This window comes from Nicotiana sylvestris, chromosome 12 (assembly GCF_000393655.2).
Source record: "Nicotiana sylvestris chromosome 12, ASM39365v2, whole genome shotgun sequence".
NCBI lineage: Eukaryota > Viridiplantae > Streptophyta > Magnoliopsida > Solanales > Solanaceae > Nicotiana > Nicotiana sylvestris.
The window spans coordinates 24,682,039-24,702,948 of NC_091068.1; the positions used below are offsets into that span (position 1 = coordinate 24,682,039).

Sequence of the window (20,910 nt, forward strand, 5' to 3'; positions counted from 1 at the left end):
ACTACATCAGGTGGTGAAATTTGAGTGGAACCACCAAGAGGTGATCATTCACGACGACGGTAGCAATCCCATATACAGTCGCCAAACCATCCCAGCGATTGGGGGAAGGAGAAGGATAGGCGGGGAAACCTATCACCACATCGAGTGAGTCAATGCCGTCGACAAAGACAAGTGGTGGGGCAATAAAATTGAGAGCATACTAAATTGCTGCGGATATGAACCTGGCAAGGGACTTGGCAAGAACCTCCAAGGAATCGCCAAGCCTATCAAACTGAAAAAACATGGCACCACTTTTGGTCTGGGATATGAGTATACTTGGGAGGAATTCAACAACTGGTCGCCACCATGGCGCGGTCCATACTACCCGCTGGAGCAGCCAATACCACATCTGGAGTAGACTTTCCAGCCGGCCGATGTTATCTATGGGTCGCGAAGAAGAGGAAGCACTGGCAGCAGTAAGGAATTTGTTCTTAAAAGATAATGACATGGATTGTTGTGTCATTTTCGAGGAGGAGGGGGAGGAAGTCCCTTCCATACAGGCCGTAAGCCGAGGAGCATGCCTCAACAATTGGACCATCAGAACCACTAGAGCCTGGAAAGCCTCGGGGTAGCAAGGCTAAACAAAGCATCATGCACTATCTTTTATTTTTACTAGTTGATTTTCCTTTCGCATTTTTGAATTTTCTCAATAAGATCATCCAATGTTTAAAACAGTTATGAAATTTATCAAAGCATTTCGGTTTCCTTACAAATCTTACTCTTATTATTTTCTCTCATTACTTTACTTATACAGTATTACTATTACCTATCTTGATGAACCAATGGCTATGACATGCAACAAGACAACCTAACAAACGAACATAGATTCAGAGGAAGAGGATATACCGGAAGAGATTGTTAAAGAAGTCGAGAATTTTGAGAACAAACCTAAATCCAACCTGGACGAGACCGAGGTTGTTAACTTGGGAGATGCAGAAAATATCAAAGAAACTAGGATCAGCGTTCATTTGCCACCATCTAAAAAGGAAGAGTACACAGAATTTCTAAGGGAATATGAGGACATATTCGCCTAGTCATATGATGACATGACTATTGTGGCCCCAAACTGCCAACTGATCCAACATGTCCACCGGTAAAACAGAAGCTCAGAAAGCTTAAACCTGACATGAGTCTGAAAATCAAGGAAGAAGTCACTAAGCAGGTCAAAGATAAGGTTCTCAGGGTAGTAGAATATCTGACATGCTTAGCCAATATTGTGCCGGTGCCAAAGAAGGATGGGAAGGTCAGAGTCTATGTCGACTACCGGGATCTTAATCGGGCCAATCCAAATGATGACTTCCCTTTGCCGAACATACACATCCTGATCGATAATTGTGCCAAGCATGAGTTGCAATCATTTGTAGATTGCTTTGCTGGATATCATCAGATCTGGATGGACAAAGAAGATGCTGAGAAAAGGGCTTTCATTATGCCGTGGGGGATATACTGCTACAAGATGATGCCATTCAGGTTAAAGAATGCAGGGGCTACCTACATGAGGGCCATGACTACTATCTTTCATGATATGATACACAAGGAGATTGAGGTGTATGTAGATGATGTCATCATAAAGTCCAAGAAAGCCACTAACCACATGGAAGATTTGAGGAAGTTCTTCAATAGACTGAGAAGATATAACCTGAAACTGAATCCCGCAAAATGTGCATTTGGGATTCCTACCGGAAAACTACTTGGGTTCATTGTGAGTCGCCGAGGGATAGAATTAGATCCATCTAAGGTCAAAGCTATTCAAGAACTACCACCGCCAAAGAACAAGAAGGACGTAATGAGCTTCCTAGGAAGACTTAACTACATCAGCCGGTTCATAGCACAATCTATGATCGTTTGTGAGCCAATCTTTAATATGTTGAAGAAGGACTCCACTACCACATGGACTGATGATTGCCAAAAAACTTTAGATAGAATCAAGGAATACCTATCAACACCACCAGTCTTAGTTCTGCCTGAGCCGGGTAGACCTCTATTACTCTACCTTGTAGTATTAGATGGAGGGTTCGGTTGTGTTCTAGGGCAGTATGATGAAACGGGGAGGAAGGAGCAGGCCATCTATTTCCTCAGTAAGAAGTTCACCACGTACGAGGCTCGGTATTCTCTGTTAGAGCGCACCTGTTGTGCTTTGACTTGGGTAGCTTAGAAGTTGAGGCACTACTTCTGTGCCTATACAACATATCTCATATCAAGAATGGATCCCTTGAAGTACCTCTTTCAGAATCCCATGCCCACTGGCAAGCTAGCCAAGTGGCAAATCCTGTTGAGTGAATTTGACATTGTCTACGTGACTCAGAAAGCAATCAAAGGACAGGCATTAGCAGATCACCTTGCGGAAAAAACCATGGACGAAGAATACAAACCCCTGAAAACATATTTTCCTGATGAAGAGGTATCATTCATAGGAGAAGACATTGTAGAATCCTATGAAGATTGGAGAATGTTTTTCGATGGAGCAGCAAATTTCAACGGAGTTGGCATAGGAGTGGTCCTAGTATCAAAAACCGGTCAGCATTATCCAGTGTCTGTCAAACTCAGGTTCCCCTGCACCAACAATATGGCCAAGTATGAAGCCTGCATCTTAGGGCTCAAGATGGCCATTGACATGAACATCCAAGAGTTGCTAGTAATTGGGGATTCAGACTTGCTTATACATCAGGTTCGAGAAGAATGGGCAACCAAGAACTCCAAGATACTCCCTTATCTGCATTATGTGCAGGAGTTGAGAAAGAGGTTCACAAAGATAGAATTCCAGCATGTTCCCAGGGTCCAGAATGAATTCGCCGATGCACTGGTTACCCTATCATCCATGATACAACATCCAAACAAGAATTTCATTGATCCCATTCTGGTAAAGATCTATGATCAGCCTGCTTACTGTGCTCATATCAAAGAAGAAGCAAATGGAAAGCCTTGGTTTCATGATATCAAGGAATACTTATCAAAAGGAGAATACACAGAGCTCGCAAATGCTATTCAGAAGAGCACACTTCGGAGGTTATCCAATAATTTCTTTCACAGTGGAGGAATCTTGTACAAGAGGACTCCTCATTTGGGATTATTAAGGTATGTCAACGCAAAGGAAGCATCCAGGCTATTAGAGGAAATTCATGCAGAGACCTGCGGTCCACATATGAACGGCTTTGTTTTAGCAAAGAAAATACTCTGAGCTAGTTACTTTTGGATGATTATGGAAATAGACTGCATCCAGTATGTCCGAAAGTGCCACCGCTGCCAGATACATGCAGACATCATAAAGGTGCCTCCAAATGAGCTTAATGCAACAAGCTCGTCGTGGTCGTTCGCCGCCTAGGGAATGGATGTTATTGGACCAATCGAACCCACCGCATCAAACGGTCACAGGTTTATCCTAGTAGCAATTGATTATTTTACCAAATAGGATGAAGCAGCATCTTACAGGACAGTGACCAAGAAAGTCGTGGTGGATTTCGTCCGCGACCGTATCATGTGTCGGTTCGGAATTCCATGATCTGATGAAATCCATGTGTGAAACCTTCAAGATCAAACACAAGAATTCTACAACCTACAGAACTCAGATGAACGGAGCCATAGAGGCCGCCAAAAAGAATATCAAGAAGATACTTAGAAAAATGATAGAGAAGTATAAGCAGTGGCACGAGAAGCTATCATTTGCTTTATTGGGATACCGCACCACAGTCCGCACATCAATAGGGCCAACCCCCTACATGTTAGTATATGGTACAGAAGAGGTCATTCCCGCCGAAGTGGAAGTCCCTTCCTTGAGGATCATACAGGAAGCAGAACTCGGCGATGCAGAGTGGGTGAAGAGTCGTTACGAGAAGCTAGCTTTTATAGATGGAAAAAGAATGAATGCAATTTGATATGGTCAGCTTTATCAGAACAGAATGTCCAGAGCCTTCAACAAAAGAGTCAAGCCGAGACAGTTCACACCGGGGCAGCTGGTGTTAAAGAAAATCTTTCCACATCAAGATGAAGCCAAAGGGAAATTCTCTCCCAACTGGCAGGGTCCGTACATGGTTCATTGGGTTCTAACAGGAGGAGCCCTCATACTTGCAGAAATGGACAGAGAAGTCTGGACAAAGCCGATCAATTCAGACGTAGTCAAGCGATACTATGTGTAACCTTTATGCTTTTTTTATGATGTAATTTGAACTACGCCTGACCTGATTCCCATTTAAGAGGGGATATGTAGGAAGCCCTACGGGTTCGGTCACAATCCAATAAAATTTTCATTTCCTCCGCTATTGGAAACTGGGGCAGAATTTTGAGGAGGACCCTCAAAATTTCGAAGTCGATTCCAGCCATTTATCAGTAACAGCCATCAGAAGCAACAGCCCAGTAAACTGGGGCAGAATTTTGAGGAGGACTCTCAAAATTCTGGAGCAAGAGAAGTTGCAATGTCTTGAACCACGTCGCAGTTGTCGGTTCATCTAAAGACAACTATTCTTAATTATGTACTTATGTTATGCTTTTACTAAATCATGCATGTTTATTACTAAAATTACCTTGTTTAGCAATGCTACCCCAGTGATATATACGGTATCGCCGGATCAAAACCGAGCAGGTCAAGCAAAGCGAGTGGGGATACGAACTAATCTTTCCCCCTTTACAAACTCACGATTTTTTTTGGATGCAGGCACTTGAGTTGCAAAATCATCAAATATACTATACGCTCACTCACAAAGTTCAAGAATATAACTCTCTGAACCGTTGCACTTGCTCGCAATTGCTATCCGCACAACAGTGTCCCCAACAAGCACAATATCCCCAGCAATCACGATACCGCAATACGCTATCAGCTAAGAAAACTCTATTGCCATTTGCCATTTTTACTTCCTGCATAAGGCTACCATTCTGCCTTCCGAGACTAAGCTCTGTCTCCATTCTCTGCATTGCATAATGCTACTATTCTGCCTTCCGAGGTTAAGCTCTACCTCCATCTGCATTCTCTACATTGCATAAGGCTATCATTCTGCCTTCCGAGGTTAAGCTCTACCTCCATCTGCATTCTCTGCATTGCCTAAGGCTACCATTCTGCCTTCCGAGACTAAGTTCTGTCTCCATCTGCATTCTCTGCATTGCATAAGGCTACCATTCTGTCTTCCGAGGTTAAGCTCTACCTCCATCTGTATTCTCCGCATTGCATAAGGCTACCATTTTGCCTTCTGAGGTTAAGCTCTACCTCCATCTGCATTCTCTGTATTGTATAAGGCTACCATTCTGCCTTCTGAGGTTAAGCTCTACCTCCATCTTGCATGGCTGAAAGATCGCCACTTCATTTACATCTTGCATGGCTGAAAGATCGCCACTTCATTTACATCTTGCATCGGCTGAAAGATCGCCACTTTATTTACATTTTGCATTGGCTGAAAGATCGCCACTTCATTTACATCTTGCATGGCTGAAAGATCGCCACTTCATTTACATCTTGCATCGGCTAAAAGATTTCCACTTTATTTACATTTTGCATTGGCTGAAAGATCGCCACTTCATTTACATCTTGCATGGTTGAAAGATTGTCACTTCATTTACATTTTGCATTGGCTGAAAGATCGCCACCTTATTTACATTTTGCATTGGCTGAAATATCACCACCTACCGCATCTCATAGGCTTAAAGATCGCCAAATCATCCAAAGGCATCATTGTTCGGAGGCACCATTTTCATAGGCCGAGAACGCCATGCCATGGCCTGAGGACCCCTTTTATCTTTTGCATATCATTATTCAAAGGCGTTATAGTTTGGAGGCATCATTATCATAGCCCGAGAGCACCATTTCATGGCCTGTGAATCCTTATTATACGCTTCATGGCCCAAGACGTCATGGTCTGAGGACATCATCCTAACCGTCCAAAGACAACATTCATGGTCCGATGGAAACTTGCATCATATTTAAATTTCCGCACAATACATTGTTTATTTGCAGTAAACCAGCGAGCAACGGCCGTCTCAGCAGGAGCGATCCCGCTCTAGTTACCGCATCCCCATTAGGCCTTAACCATCCAGCCCAACCTAAACATTGCGTCCGTTCTTGGAAAATCTCCATCGACATATTCCTCCGACGGATCCTGGACTACATATGGTCTGATTCCTGTAAGACTAAGGATATATAGGCTAAGGATATATAGGCAGCTCAGGAGCCAAGGCTCGATCAAATTCTTCATACCATCCGTTCAGTCAAAATTTGCCATCATATCTTTACCCGATAACTCTTTCATCCTTCCCGGGTAAAGAGGGGCAGCTGTTGATATCCAATTTTTTCCTATATATTTTCATATGCAAAATACTTTCAAAATAGCATACGTATGTATATATAAGCATGTCCAAATGTTTTATTATTTTTCCAATTTTAAAAAAAAAAAGATTTTTAAATCAATTTATCACCTTATTTTATTAGAAAAAACCAATAATTATTTCTCAAATTATCATTTTTGGTAACTCCTTTATTTAATTCTCATATTTATACCAAAATATAGCTAAGGTAATTTTTGCACATTTTTTACAAATTTATTGAATGTTTTTAAAATTAAATTACACATAATTGCAATTTTAGCCTATTTTAAGATTTAATTGTGTTTATAATTACAAAATTGATTCCAATATTTTTAATTTAATATTTATGTATTATTAATTAAATGAGTACCTTTAATTTATTTTCAGAAATCATTTTACTATTCTTATAAAATAAAAAGGGGAAATGGCTATTTAAATACTAGCCCTAACTATTTCGATTTTAGCCTTAATCAACCCTCCCAATTGACCCCAATTTCAATTTCAAATGGACCGGCCCAATTCCTAAACTAAACGCCCCTGATCTAATTAAGTTAACCCATCCGGCCCTGTTTAAGCTTCTTCTAGAAAACCTCTTAAGCATGTTTCTTCTACTGTTCTTATCAGTATTTTCCATTATGTTCTTTGAATCCTTCTACTGTGTTTGCATGTTACTTTGCAATCATGTTTTCCCATGAGTTTCTGTTGATGAAAGAAGCATGCAAGAGGTTTCAATTCTGAAACCTCTAAGCCTGTTTCGACTACTTGCCTTCTCATCTCTGTACTTGATTTAAGGTGGAAACCCTAGAATTTGGGCGTTCCGCCAAGTTTGATTTTACGATTTACCTAAACTAGGGGTCTTATTTCAAAGCCCCAACTCTTTCACACCAATTCCTTGTTTTCATATGATTTTGACCTTTTTACTAAACCCTTCTACTCTGGATTTTTCTACTAATGTTATAGTGACATGACAATCTTTTCTTTCATGCTTAACATGTCAGTATGCTCCTTATATATAATAGACTTCCCTTTAAAGTGGCTTTTAAATTTGTGACTAGTTCATACTTCCCTCTGAATATGGTCTGATTGATTCCATTTCCATTGTTTGCTGATTTCCCTTAAGTTAAAAACCTTTCCTATCTTTTTGACTCGGTTCATTCATACAAAATCCCTGACTGTTGATTTACTGACTGTCAATTAATTTCCTTACCTTATTTATACAAACCGTGTATTTCAAAAACTCTGTCCTTAAATAACTTTTATGTATTCACCCCTAATTGCCTACTTTGCACAAAGTGTTTGATTAATTTCTTTCCTTAATTGGTTTATACCCATTTGAATATGAATCTCTTAACTAAAGGGAGTCTTATGTAATTGATTGACAATCAGTTCTTCAATTATTTCTTACCTTATTTCTACTTGATTTTTACACTATAAAAGGGTACTACCTTTCTACACTTCAGACGAACAATTCACAATCTCTTCTAAACTCTTATTCACATAATAGAACTCTCTCTTCTTGTCTGCACTGAGGTTTTTACCAGACTACTGCATTTTTTTCTACTTGTTTCTTTGAAACTGGTATGTCCTAATTTCAAATTTCAGTATCCCCACAATGTGTATACTTATAGCTTTCTACATCTATGTGTACTTTACTACTTCTGCAGAGTTAAATACTTAAACTAGCATGTTGATTCCCTTTTGCTTGTTTCTGCTATGAATCCCTATTCCCTATTTCCCTTTATGTGCTTTGAGTTACAGTTTAAAACATGACAATATACAAGTTATTGTCTATGGATTGAACTTGACCTCTAAACAATGTGTTCCAATAGGCTTATGGGTGTGCCAGCATCTCCCATTGTTGGATTATGCCCACTAGCCTACTTTTTACCTCTTGCAACTCCCCATTCCCTATATCCCTATGTGTGCTATTTCCTTTTTCCTTTCCCCCTTTCAGAATTTTGCACTTACACTCTCTCTTAGTTCCTAAGTTCTGCCCCCCTCTTGTGAGCCTTGTTTTGGGACCTTGAGTTCCCTCTGAACTTGGACACCTAAGGGCTGGCCCTTCCACACTGCACTTTGGCTTAATATGGTAATACATTTGGGTGTAAGCACTGCTTGGAGTTCTTATGAAACTCTTAGGGAACTCTAACACACCCAAGTGGGAGAAAGGCTTTGAAACATGATCTTTGGAGTTGGTTTACTTCATACTTCAGACAGGAAGTCTGAATCAGGCTCTCCTTGGTTGTAATTTTCAATTTCTGATGTATTTTTCTTTATTTTATTTGGACTGTAATAACTTGTAATAACGTTTGGGGACGGTTAGTGAAAAGGGAAGGGTAACCATGCATGTAAAAAAGGGTAGATAACTTGCCTATAATATTCCTGCATTTTTCATATAGCTACCATGCCTATAAGATTGCTACATTTTTTCATATAGCTACCATGCCTATAAGATTTCTGCATTTTTCATATAGCTACCATGCCTATAAGATTTCTACATTCTCATTTAGTCTCCATGTCTGTAAGATTTTCTGCATTCTCATTTAGTTACCACGTCTATAGGAACTTCAGTATTCTCATTTAGATACCATGACTATAGGGACCCTGCACTTTCATGTAGATATTGTGACTTCTGCGTATGCATGTAGAGAACATGTCTATAGGTTCTGAAAATCAACTACAATTAGATGTCTTACCTATAGGGTTTCTGCATTCTTATTTTGTCCAAAAAGTTTTTTTTAAATCAGCAACGCATAGAAATCATGCCTATAGGAACCATTAACCAAGTCTGAAACATTCACTCGTTTATAAGTCTAAAACCAATATTAACAATGTTTAATGTCTGCAGAATTTATGATCTTTTGTCAAAACTCATCTTTCCTGAATAATTGACAACCTTTTCAAAAATCAGTATACTTCATCTTTTCAAAAATCAGTAGATATCATGCCTATAGGTTTTCGTCTAACACTTAGGCAAGCCATAGGACAGTTTATAAACTGAATCAGATTTTATTAACTACAACCAGCAGGCAGGCCTGATTCGGGCTTCTTATCTGAAATATGCAATAAATCAGTCCGCCCCAACTTTTAATTTTAATCAGACCCTAATCAGTACGTGTAAGACATGCTAAACTATATGTTTTTCTTTGATTTAAGGAGGTCTGTTTGAGCCTTATTTGCTTATGTGCTTCCCATACTTCCCATATATATATATTTTTGCTTGTCGCCTTAGTATTTTTACCTTTGAAACCACAAATAAGCCCAACTTCTCCTCCCTTTTAGGAATAGTAGTCCCAAGTACCTCCGGGGCTGATAGGATTGGGGCGGGTAATAGCATGCAACAAGTAAACGAGATCGATCTATGCTTTAATACCTTAACGGGGTGGGATGGGTAAATATGGATATGATGACCACGCGATAACATCACGTGTATCCCCTCACTGAGGAATGATTACCGGATGTTGTGTCGGGTGATCCATATTATTAATAAACCTAGAACCCCTCCCCCTTCCCTTTGTTTTCTATGTTTCTTTTAAATCTTTTTTTTTTACCATTTCTTTTAAGAAAATCAATTCTTTTAGTTCCTTTTTCTTACTTTTGTTTATTTGTAACCATTACGTAAAAATCCCCTCTTATTTGAAAGCCTTACTTGCCTACATGTTATTTGTACTTAAAATCACAACCATAGCCTGGTCGGGAACCACACTAGTGTCACAACCATTCCCCTCGGGATAATTTCAAGCCCTTACCCAAATCTTTGATTTTCTAAATCAAATCCTTCTTAGTGTCCTAATGCACTTTAATAATTAGGTGGCGACTCTTCAATTCAAACCCAATTCCCAAAAGGGAACGAGTTGTCCTCCCAAATGTCATAAACCCGATTTCGTGAGAAAAAGGGGGCGCGACAGGAACCTCCTCCGAACCTTGATGGATTTATGAAATTTGTAAGAGATACCATGTAAAATTATTATGTAACTTGTATTTTGGCATATCTTGATTAGTTTCTTTTTCTTCTCAATGGTAGCACCTTGGTTGTGCTCATTCCATTGGGGGGAGGGGTGGAAGCTAAGAAAGATTGGGTCATGTTTTCTTAATGTTATAATAATAAAATTTATAATGCATTCCTTTGAATATCTTTTTATAATATTTTGTATTTTAAATTTGAATTGCAAATTTTTAAGTCACAATTATATACAACTAGTTAATTTGCCCGCGCTTCGCGCGGTCGATCCTTAAGATTGATTACATTATAATTTTATTGGCATCCTCATATTTTTATTCAAATAATATCATATTTGTATCTCAAGAGCATTCAATGAATTATCAGAGAAATCTTACTCTTTAAAAATCTTATCTTTTGCATATTCTCCAACTGCAACATTATCGATGTACCTTACTAATCTAATTAATCGGGACTTGTATTGGATAAGCCCTTTGTAAAACCCTCCCTATCAACTACCAAGAAGTTTTCCACTGCAAATAAAAATTAAATGTAAACTTTAGTTTTATATGTATGTATGTATGTGTGTGTATATATATATATATATATATATATATATATATATATATATATATATTGGCAACAGTTCTCCGTTCTCTTTCTGGAGAAGTATGTGTCGCAGTCTCGCCGAGAGGAGCTGTATAGGCAGTTTGAGTGGTTGCATCAGGGAGAGATGAATGTGACACGGTATGAGATGAGGTTCTCAGAGTTAGCTCGTCATGCTATTTGGTTGGTTCCAACAGATAAAAAGATGATTAGGAGGTTTGTGGATGGCCTCACTTATCAGCTTCGTATTCTCATTACCAGGGAGAGGGTGTCTGGTGCTACTTTTGAGGAGGTTGTGGACATTGCTCGTGAGATTGAGTCAGTTTGTCGCCAGGAGCGAGATGAGAGGGAGGCCAAGAGGCCTCGAGGATCTGGTAGTTATGGTGGTGCTCCTTCGAGCGGTCAGTTTCAGCACGGTAGAGGTCATCCATTCAGGCATGCTTAGCCAGCTCGCTCAGGTTATCGTGGGGCATCATCAGGTCATGGTTCTCATAGTTCTCATCAGGGTCAGTCATCACTTAATGCCCTTCCAGCTCAGAGTTCATCTCGTGCTCCATCAGTTTAGGGTTCTTCTATGCTAGGTGCATCTGCTAGTCATTCCGGTGCTAGGGGTTCCCTTCAGTCCCCATCTCCAGCACCCAGGAGTTGCTATGAGTATGGTGAGATGGGTCATATGTGGAGGCAGTGTCCTCGTCGCCTTGCGGGTTTATCTCAGCAGAGGAGTCAGCCATCGGATTCAGTACCAATTACTTCACCACCACCCGCCTAGCCAGTTAGGGGTGGAGGTCAGTCAGCTAGGGGTCACCCTAGAGGGGGAGGTCGATCAGGTGGTGGTCAGGCCCGTTTTTATGCACTCCCAGCTAGACCTGATGCTATTGCTTCTGATGTTGTTATTACAAGTATTGTCTCAGTCTACCACAGAGATGCTTCTGTATTATTTGATCCCGGTTCCATCTTTTATTATGTGTCATCATACTTTGCTCATTATTTGGATACGCCCCGTGAGTCTCTTGTTTCACCTGTTCGTGTATCTACTCCAGTAGGCGATACTTTTGTTGTAGACCGTGTGTACCAGTCGTGTGTGGTGACTATTGGGGGTCTGGAGACCGAAGTGGATATTTTATTATTATGTATGGTAGATTTTGATGTCATTTTGGGCATGGATTGGCTATCTCCGTGTCATGCTATTCTGGACTGTCATGCTAAGACAGTGACATTGGCTATACCGGGTGTGCCACGGATCGACTGGCGAGGTTTGACTGATTATGTTACCAGTAGGGTAATCTCATTCTGGAAGGCCCAGCGTTTGGTTAGGAAGGGTTGCCTTTTGTATCTGGCCTTTGTGACGGATGTCGGTGCAGAGACTCCCAGTGTTGATTATGTTCTGGTTGTGAGGGAGTTTCCCAATGTGTTTCCTGTAGACCTGTCGGGCATGCCACTGGACAGGGATATTGATTTTAGTATTGACCTGGTGCCGGGCACTCAGCCCATTTCTATTCTGTCGTATCGTATGGCACCAGCGGAGTTTAAGGAGTTAAAGGAGCAACTTCAAGAACTCCTTGATAAGGGGTTCATTCGGCCTAGTGTGTCACCTTGGGGTGCGCCGGTTCTATTTGTGAAGAAGAAGGATGGCATTATGAGGATGTGCATTGATTATAGGCAGTTGAACAAAGTAACAATTAAGAACAAGTATCCTTTTCGTCATATTGATGGTTTATTCGACCAGCTTCAGGGAGCGAGAGTGTTCTCCAAGATTGATCTCCGTTCAAGTTATCACCAGTTGAAGATCAGGGACTTAGATATTCTTAAGACAGCTTTCAGGACCCGATATGGTCATTATGAGTTTTTGGTGATGTCTTTTGGGCTGACTAATGCACCAACAGCATTCATGCATTTGATGAATAGCGTGTTCCGACCTTATCTCGACTCGTTTGTCAGTTTTCATTGATGATATTCGGTGTACTCACGTAGTCAGTAGGAGCACGCGGAGCATTTGAGAGTTGTGTTTCAGAGATTGAAGGAGGAGAAGCTTTATGCAAAGTTCTCTAACTGTGAGTTTTGTCTCAGTTCAGTGGCTTTCTTGGGGCATGGGGTGTCTAGTGAGGGTATTCAGGTTGATCCGAAGAAGATAGAGGCAGTTTAGATTTGGCCAGACCGTCCTCAGCCACAAAAATTCACAGCTTTCTTGGTTTGGTGGGCTATTATCACCGGTTGGTTCAGGGATTCTCATCTATCGCATCGCCCTTGACCAAGTTGACTCAGAAGGGTGCTTCATTTGTATGGTTGGATGAGTATGAGAAGAGCTTTCAGAAGCTCAAGACAACCTTAACCATAGCTCCAGTGTTAGTTTTGCCATTAACTTCAGGTTTATATACCGTATATTGTGATGCTTCGAGAGATGGTATTGGGTGTGTATTGATGCAGGAGGGTAGAGTTATTGCTTATGCTTCTCGTTAGTTGAATCCCCATGAGAAGAACTACCCCGTTCATGATTCGGAGTTGGCTGCCATTGTGCACACGTTGAAGATTTGGAGGCATTACTTGTATGGTGTGCCTTGTGAGGTGTTTACTAATCATCGTAGCCTGCAGCACTTGTTCAAGCAGAAGGATCTCAATTTGAGGCAGCGGAGATGGTTAGAGTTGCTAAAGGATTATAATATTACTATATTGTACCATCTGGGAAAGGCCTATGTGGTAGCCGATGCTTTGAGCCGAAAGGTGGTGAGTATGGGGAGTTTGGCATATATTCCAGTTGGGGAGAGACCTCTTGCAGTTGATGTTCAGGTCTTGTCCAATTGGTTCGTGAGGTTAGATATTTCGGAGCCCAGTCGGGTTTTGGCTTGTGTGATTTCTCGGTCTTCTTTATATGATCACATCAGAGAGCGCCAATGTGATGATCCTCATTTGCTTGTCCTTAAAGACAGAGTTCAGCATGATGATGCTAGAGATGTGACTATTGGTGATGATGGGGTGTTAAGGATGCAGGGCCGGATATGTGTGCCCAATGTAAATGGGCTTTGGGAGTTGATTCTGGAGGAGGCCCATAGCTTGCGGTATTCCATTCATCCGGGTGCCATGAAGATATATCAGGATCTGAGACAACATTATTAGTGGAGGAGAATGAAGAAGGACGTTGTGGGATTTATAGCTCGGTGTCTCAATTGTCAGCAGATGAAATATAAGCATCAGAGACCAAGTGGCTTGCTTTAGCAAATGGATATTCCAGAGTGGAAGTGGGAGCGGATCACCATGGACTTTGTAGTTGGGCTCCCGCGGACTTTGAAGAGGTTCGATGCTATTTGGGTGATTATGGATCGGCTGACCAAGTCTGCGCACTTTATTCCTGTGTGTACTACCTATTCTTCATAGCGGTTGGTAGAGATCTATATCCGGGAGATTGTTCGTTTGCATGGTGTCCCAGTTTCCATCATTTCAGATAGGGGCACTCAGTTTACTTCGTAGTTTTGGAGGTCTGTGCAACGAGAGTTCGGTACTCATGTTGAGTTGAGCATTGATTTTCACCCTCAGACGGACGGACAGTCCGAGCGCACTATTCAGATATTGGAGGACATGTTGCGTGCTTGTGTCATTGATTTCGAAGAGTCATGGGATCAGTTTCTACCATTTACAGAGTTTTCTTATAACAACAGCTACCAGTCGAGTATTCAGATGGCTCCATATGAGGCTTTGTATGGGAGGCTGTGTAGATCTCCAGTTGGATGGTTTGAGCTGGGTGAGGCTAGGATATTGGGGACAGACTTGGTGCAGGAAGGTTCGAGATGTGTCCTACATGGTTTGCTAGATCTCCAGTTGGATGGTTTGACCCGGGTGAGGCTAGGCTACAATGCAGTCGAGACAAAAGAGTTATGCTGACAGAAAGGTTCGAGATGTGTCCTATATGGTTGGTGAGAAGGTTCTGTTAAAGGTTTCGCCCATGAAGGGTGTTATGAGATTTGGGAAGAAGGGTAAATTGAGTCCTCGATTCATTGGGCCTTTTGAGGTGCTTCGGAGGATTGGGGGGGTGGCTTATGAGCTTGCTTTGCCACCTAGCTGGTCGAGTATGCATCCGGTATTTCATATTTCTATGCTCCGGAAGTATATTGGGGATCCGTCTCATGTTTTAGATTTTAGCACGGTTTAGTTAGATGATTATTTGACTTATGATGTGGAGCCAGTAGCTATTTAGGGCGTCTGGTTCGAAAGTTGAGATCAAAGGATATAGCTCCAGTGAAAGTGCAGTGGAGAGGTCGGCCCGTAGAGGAGGCTACCTGGGAGACCGAGCGAGAGATGTGGAGCAGATATCCTCACCTGTTTGAGGCTTCAGGTATGTTTCTTGACTCGTTCGAGGACGAACGTTTATTTAAGAGGGGGGGATTTGACGACCCGGCAAGTTGTCTCATGAGTTATCGCTTTGTTTCCCCCATTTCTTCTTCTTATTGTTTGGTTTATTGGTTCTATGTGTGATCGGGTTGGTTGGCTCGGGTTCGGAGAGGGTTTGGTAAGGTTTGAGACACTTAGTCTCTTTTAAGGAAGCTTAAGTTGGAAAAGTCAATCGGATGTTGACTTATGTGTTAGAGGGCTCGGATGTGAGTTCCGATAGTTCGGATAGCTTCGAGAGGTAATTTGTGACTTAGGAGCATGATCGCGATGTGTTTTGGAGGTCCGGAGTAGAGTTAGGCTTGAATTGGCGAAATTGGAATTTTGGCATTTTCCGGTTGATAGGTGAGATTTTGATATAGGGGTCGGAATGGAATTTCGAGAGTTGCAGTAGTTCTGTTGTGTCATTTGGGATGTGTGTGCAAAATTTCAGGTCAATCGGACATGGTTCGGTAGACTTTTTAATCAAAAGCGTAGTTTAGAAGATTTTGGAATTCTTAGGTTTGAATCCGATGCGAATTTGGTGTTTTCATGTTGTTTTGAGAGTTCCGAAGATTGGAACAAGTTTGAATAATGTTATGGGATGCGTTGGCATATTTGGTTGAGGTCCTGGGAGCCTGGGATGAGTTTCGGGTGGTCAATCGGACCATTTTTAGTTGTTGAAAGTTGCAAAAAATCTGCTGAAGTGTTGCAGACATTTGGCCTTCGTGTTCGCGAGTGGAGCCCTCGCGTTCGCGAAGGGTTAGCAAGTGAGGCTGAAGATTTAGCCTTCGCGTTCACAAGGAAGGTTTCACGTTCGCGAAGGGCTGGGGTCGTTGTGGATCGCGTTTTGCAAGGTTATGCCGCGTTCGCGTAGGGGAAGTTGACCAGCTGAGGTTCAGGTTGATTTGTTCTTTGTGTTCGCGGAAGGGGAGTTCGCGTTCGAGGTGAGTAAGGGAGCTAGTTCTTCGCGTTCGCGAGCTGGGAGGTGATCATGATGAAGGAATTTTGGTCAAAGTCAGTTTGTGCTTCGCGAACGCGAGGCGTTGACCGCGTTCGCGAAGTAGGATTGGATGTCTGGGCAGAATGTTTAAATAGCCATTTGTCCGAAATTTTGGGGTTAACTTTCATCATTTTTGAGCGATTTTGGAGCTTTTTGAAGAGGGATTCAAGGGGAAACACTTTGAGGTAAGATTCATAGACTTAATACTCGATTTTTATGTGAATTCTATCTAATTAATCATGGAATTTAAGCCTAATATTGAATAACTAGGGCTTGTAATTGGAGACCTAGAATTTGGGATTTGAGGAGTCGTTTATGGTTGGATTTGATGCTTTTGATATGAATGAATTCGGGGAGTGATAAGGAGTCTATTGATGTAATTTTTATCGGAATCCGAGACGAGGGCCCGGAGGTCAGGTTTGGCCAATTTTGGGATTTGTGCTGTAATTTTATTCTTTTCGAGTGGGCTTTGTTCCCTTAGCATATTTTGATAGTTTTGCACTGATTTTGCTTAGATTTGGAGCATCTGGAGGCCGATTCGAGAGGCAAAGGCATCGCAAGCTAGAGATTTGGACCGGATAGAGGTGAGTAATGATTATAAATGTTGTCCTGAGGATATAAAACCCTGGATTACACATTATTGTGCTATATTAAGGTGATGCACACGCTAGATGACGAGCATGGGGTCGTGCACCGTTGGGAATTGTGACTTAGTCCATCCCGAATGGCTATTTTACCGCATATTTGACTGAAAACTGTTTGCTATCATCATGTTTTGGGTTGAAAGCCATATTTGGGCCTCGTGCCAACTATTTGGACCCTTAGGGGATTTTTACTGATATGTCCTCACTGTTTTGACTTTATACTTGTACTCAGTCATGCTTTATTCTACTATTTTCATAACTCAGCCATGTTTACCCTGTTTTAATACATTAAATGATATTCTAACTGATAATTTGAGCTGACCATCATGTTTTACTGTTGCCTGAGTGGCTTATGAGATTCTGACTGAGTAAGGCTGAGGGCCTGTGTTGTGAGGATACACAGATCTATGATTATGAGGTCGAGGGCCTGAGATTGTACGCCACAAGGTGGCTTATTGATATGAGGTCGAGAGCCTACTGATTATGCCATGAGATGGCTTGATATTGCGCTTGGGCCGTAAGGGGCCCCTCCCGGAGTCTATACACCCCCAGTGAGCGCGGGTATCCATTGTGATATGAGATATAGCCCGAGGGGCTGGTATTGTTCCGCGTGTTGCCCGAGGGGCTGATTTTGTTGGTATTGTGCTCGAGGGGCGGTTCTTTATGTGTTTATCTTTTCTAGCTACCTGTCATTCACTTGCTTAACCGTTAAAAGGGTATTTTAAAGAAGTTTAAACTGAACTAAGGTGACTTTACATGGTTTCACTATTTTTACTGGATTTTACTGCTTCTTTATTGCCTGTTGATGTGCCTTTACATGTTTTCTTATCGCTCAGTCTTCATTTATTATTATTACTCACTGAGTTGGAGTACTCACTTTACTCCCTGTATCTCCTGTGTAGATTCAGGTGCATCAGGTCCTGCTTGCAAGGGTTGAGAGCTTTCCAGCAAATTTCGGAGATTTACTAGGTAGCTGTTCGGCGTTCGCAGCCTAGTGCTTCTTCCCCCTATCTTATTTCCTCCTATTTTAGTTATGTAATAATTGTGTAGACTCTTTCAGACTTGTAGTTTTTATGATTGATGTTCATGACTGGTGACACTCCGATGCCGAATTATGTCTATTCTGCAACTGTATTATTCACCTTATTTTGGAATTATTATTATGTTAAAGACTTAGTTTTTATCATTTAATTGCTTAAAAGAATGAATTGGGAGTGTGTCGGTTGGCCTTGTCTTCACGAGAGGCGTCATCACGACCGAGTCCAGGTTTAGGGTCGTGAAAATCATCATCCCAACAGTCTTGCATCATGTATTTTTTGCCGCACTCGCACCTTGGCACATAAAGGGGTTCAGACATTTGTTAAAGAATAAAGAAAACCCTTGCTTTTATGGAAATATTTTCTATTGGTTATTGTTAAGTGCAGAAAATAACTAGAATGCGCCTGTTATTTATAGACAAGACAACACACAAAACGTAGTATTGTACCGCGCTATATATATTCACTTTTTCTGAAACGAAATAGCTTTTTTGCAGTCGGTCGGTTTTTCAGACCGACAAGACAACACACAAAAAGTAATCCACCACCACCTATACATATTCACTTTTTCTTAAACAAAACAGTTTTTCCGCAGTCGGTCAGCTTTTCAGACCGACAAGACAACACACAATTTATGGTTTTAAGTTGATTTGAGACAATTTGTGTTATTTTGAAATTATTAGACGCACTATACATATTCACTTTTTCTGAAGCGAAATAGCTTTTCCGCAGTCGGTCAGCTTTTCAGACCGGCAAGACAACACACAATTTATGCTTTTAATTTGATTTTAGACAATTTGTGTTATATATATATATATATATATATATATACACGTCTTAATATAGCTAATGTTATATCAAAATTCGAATATAGCTTATATACTATACACTTAGTAGTTAGTATATACAATCTTATATAAAGCAATATACTATATAAGGCATTTTCTTGTAAATTATATATATATATATATATATATATATATATATATATATATACAAGAAATTGCCTTAGATAAAAAAATTTTAAAAAACTAGTCAAGGCCTATTTAGGCCCGAGACCATTACTACACGATCCCGGTCCCGATCTGGTTACACCCAAAAGCCCATGAAGCCAAGGTCCGTTTAAGCCCGGCCCACGAAGACCTGGTCCGTTTGAGCCCGGCCCACGAAGCCCGTTTGGGACCGGGCCGGACCGGATGCCAGCCTTACCGTAGCAGTCGAATGTCTATAGCAACGGTTATATTGCGGAAAAATGATGGTTGGTGCAGTAGACCTAATTTCTAGTATTAATCTATTGAAATTCTACAGCCTTACAATCTTATTCGAGCTTTTAACAGTTTACCAAATTGCAAAAATTTGCACATTTTAAACCCCAAACATCCTTGTTACTAGCCTTAGTTACCAGGAAAAAAACGTTTAATTTTCCTTAGCAACCAAAATCCTTGGATGTTCAAAAGCTTCACCTTGACCATTGCATAATAACTACTACAAAACAACCTTGATTAAAAGTAAGATGGCGATAACAAGAGAGTTTAAATTAAGTTTGGATGGTTGCAGCTGATGGATTATTATATGCAGAAGAAGCAATTCCAGAACAAAATCACATGTAATCTAGACAACTAGCATAAACGAGATTTCACGGGTTACCTCTTGAAGCGTGAATAAAGCTCCATTATCACATGAGCTTTCAATTCCACAGTAACTCAATGAATTCTCCACCACCCGCACGATCACGGTTTTCGAATGTTCCACGATCTTATATTGTATTACCCAAATAATACCTGAAAATAGTAATTTTGTGTGGGCGAAATTTTCTAGGAAAAAGGCTGAAAAATTCGGCCACTCTCTAGTACTCCCTCTAGGTGGAAAACCTTATGTATTTATAGCACAAGTTTTAACGGTTAAAATCCTTTTTCAAAACCTGCTGGATTTTCTTTTCCACCAGAAAAAGGATTCCTTTATTTCCTATTATTTAGGCACAGTAGAGACCACAAAATTTAATTAACAAGGCTTCCGATTATGGAATTAATTTCTAATTTTCAAAATTAATATCCACCATAATTAATTACGAATTATTCCACTAAAAATTCATGATTTCACTCCTTATTCAATTTCAAAATTCATCCATTAAATATTATTTAACTCCCCATGTTAAGATTCAGATACTAATCAATTAAATTAAATTACTGATAATTTAACTTATTGATTATTTCCTTTAGAGTTTCGCTTAACTTATTTCATGTGTCGGATACAAAATCCACCGGTCGAGTTTACACATGAAAACTTATAAGCTTTCTTAAAGGTGTATCATCAATCTCTAAACCGAGACATGGATTCCATCAACTAGCTATTATTTCGCCAATGTACATTGTTATTATTATTCAATTTACCAGGCATATTGACCCACGAAAAAATTTCGCCTTTTAATAAATCAAAATAATAATAATGTACACATCTAATAATAATTATATCAAGATTAAGAGTATAAGTACATTTAATGGCTAGAGAGTTTATTTTATTAAGTCAGTATAAAATACTTATCTCTACTTGGTCCGTTCAATACATACAAAATATACTAGCACAAAAAGTTGGAATTAAATCATTCACATAATCAAGATAAATTATATTTAATCTTGTACTATAATCATTTCTGATGGTTTGTCCAATTCCACCATTAGATTATGAACTCAAACTTTATACTTATAAGAACCGATGATTTAATATTATGTGTATAAGCTAAACTTTATACACTAAATCATCTACTATATAAGAAAAGGACACAAACTAATATATGATCTATTTAAAACTTTATTAAAACTAAATAAACAATTGTTTCATAATAAATACTATATCTAAACCAAACTCATGGTTAATAGTATATACCCCAACAATCTCCCACTTAGACTTTAACCATGACAATTATTAGAATATACTATATCCAAATGCATGGTTAATAGTATATGCCCCAATAATCTCCTACTTAGACTCATAATCATGCAT

At 40.2% G+C, this 20,910-nt stretch overlaps 1 protein-coding gene across 1 annotated transcript; it reads left to right on the forward strand.

Annotated features, from left to right (window-relative positions):
• The first annotated feature begins 1,165 nt into the window (after positions 1-1,165).
• On the forward strand, positions 1,166-3,911 carry LOC138882802 (uncharacterized). The gene is made up of 3 exons (XM_070163435.1): positions 1,166-1,282; positions 2,345-2,440; positions 3,570-3,911. The coding sequence occupies exons 1-3, from the start codon at positions 1,166-1,168 to the stop codon at positions 3,909-3,911; spliced, it is 555 nt and encodes a 184-aa protein (XP_070019536.1).
• Positions 3,912-20,910: the final 16,999 nt, after the last annotated feature.

Coding starts and splice junctions, on each gene's coding strand:
- LOC138882802 (XM_070163435.1), top strand. CDS start 1,166: ATGAGTCTGAAAATCAAGGAAGAAGTCACTAAGCAGGTCAAAGATAAG. Junction 1,283..2,344: donor TGCCAAAGAAGGATGGGAAG/GTCAGAGTCTAT, acceptor TACGTGACTCAG/AAAGCAATCAAAGGACAGGC. Junction 2,441..3,569: donor CATATTTTCCTGATGAAGAG/GTATCATTCATA, acceptor GAAACCTTCAAG/ATCAAACACAAGAATTCTAC.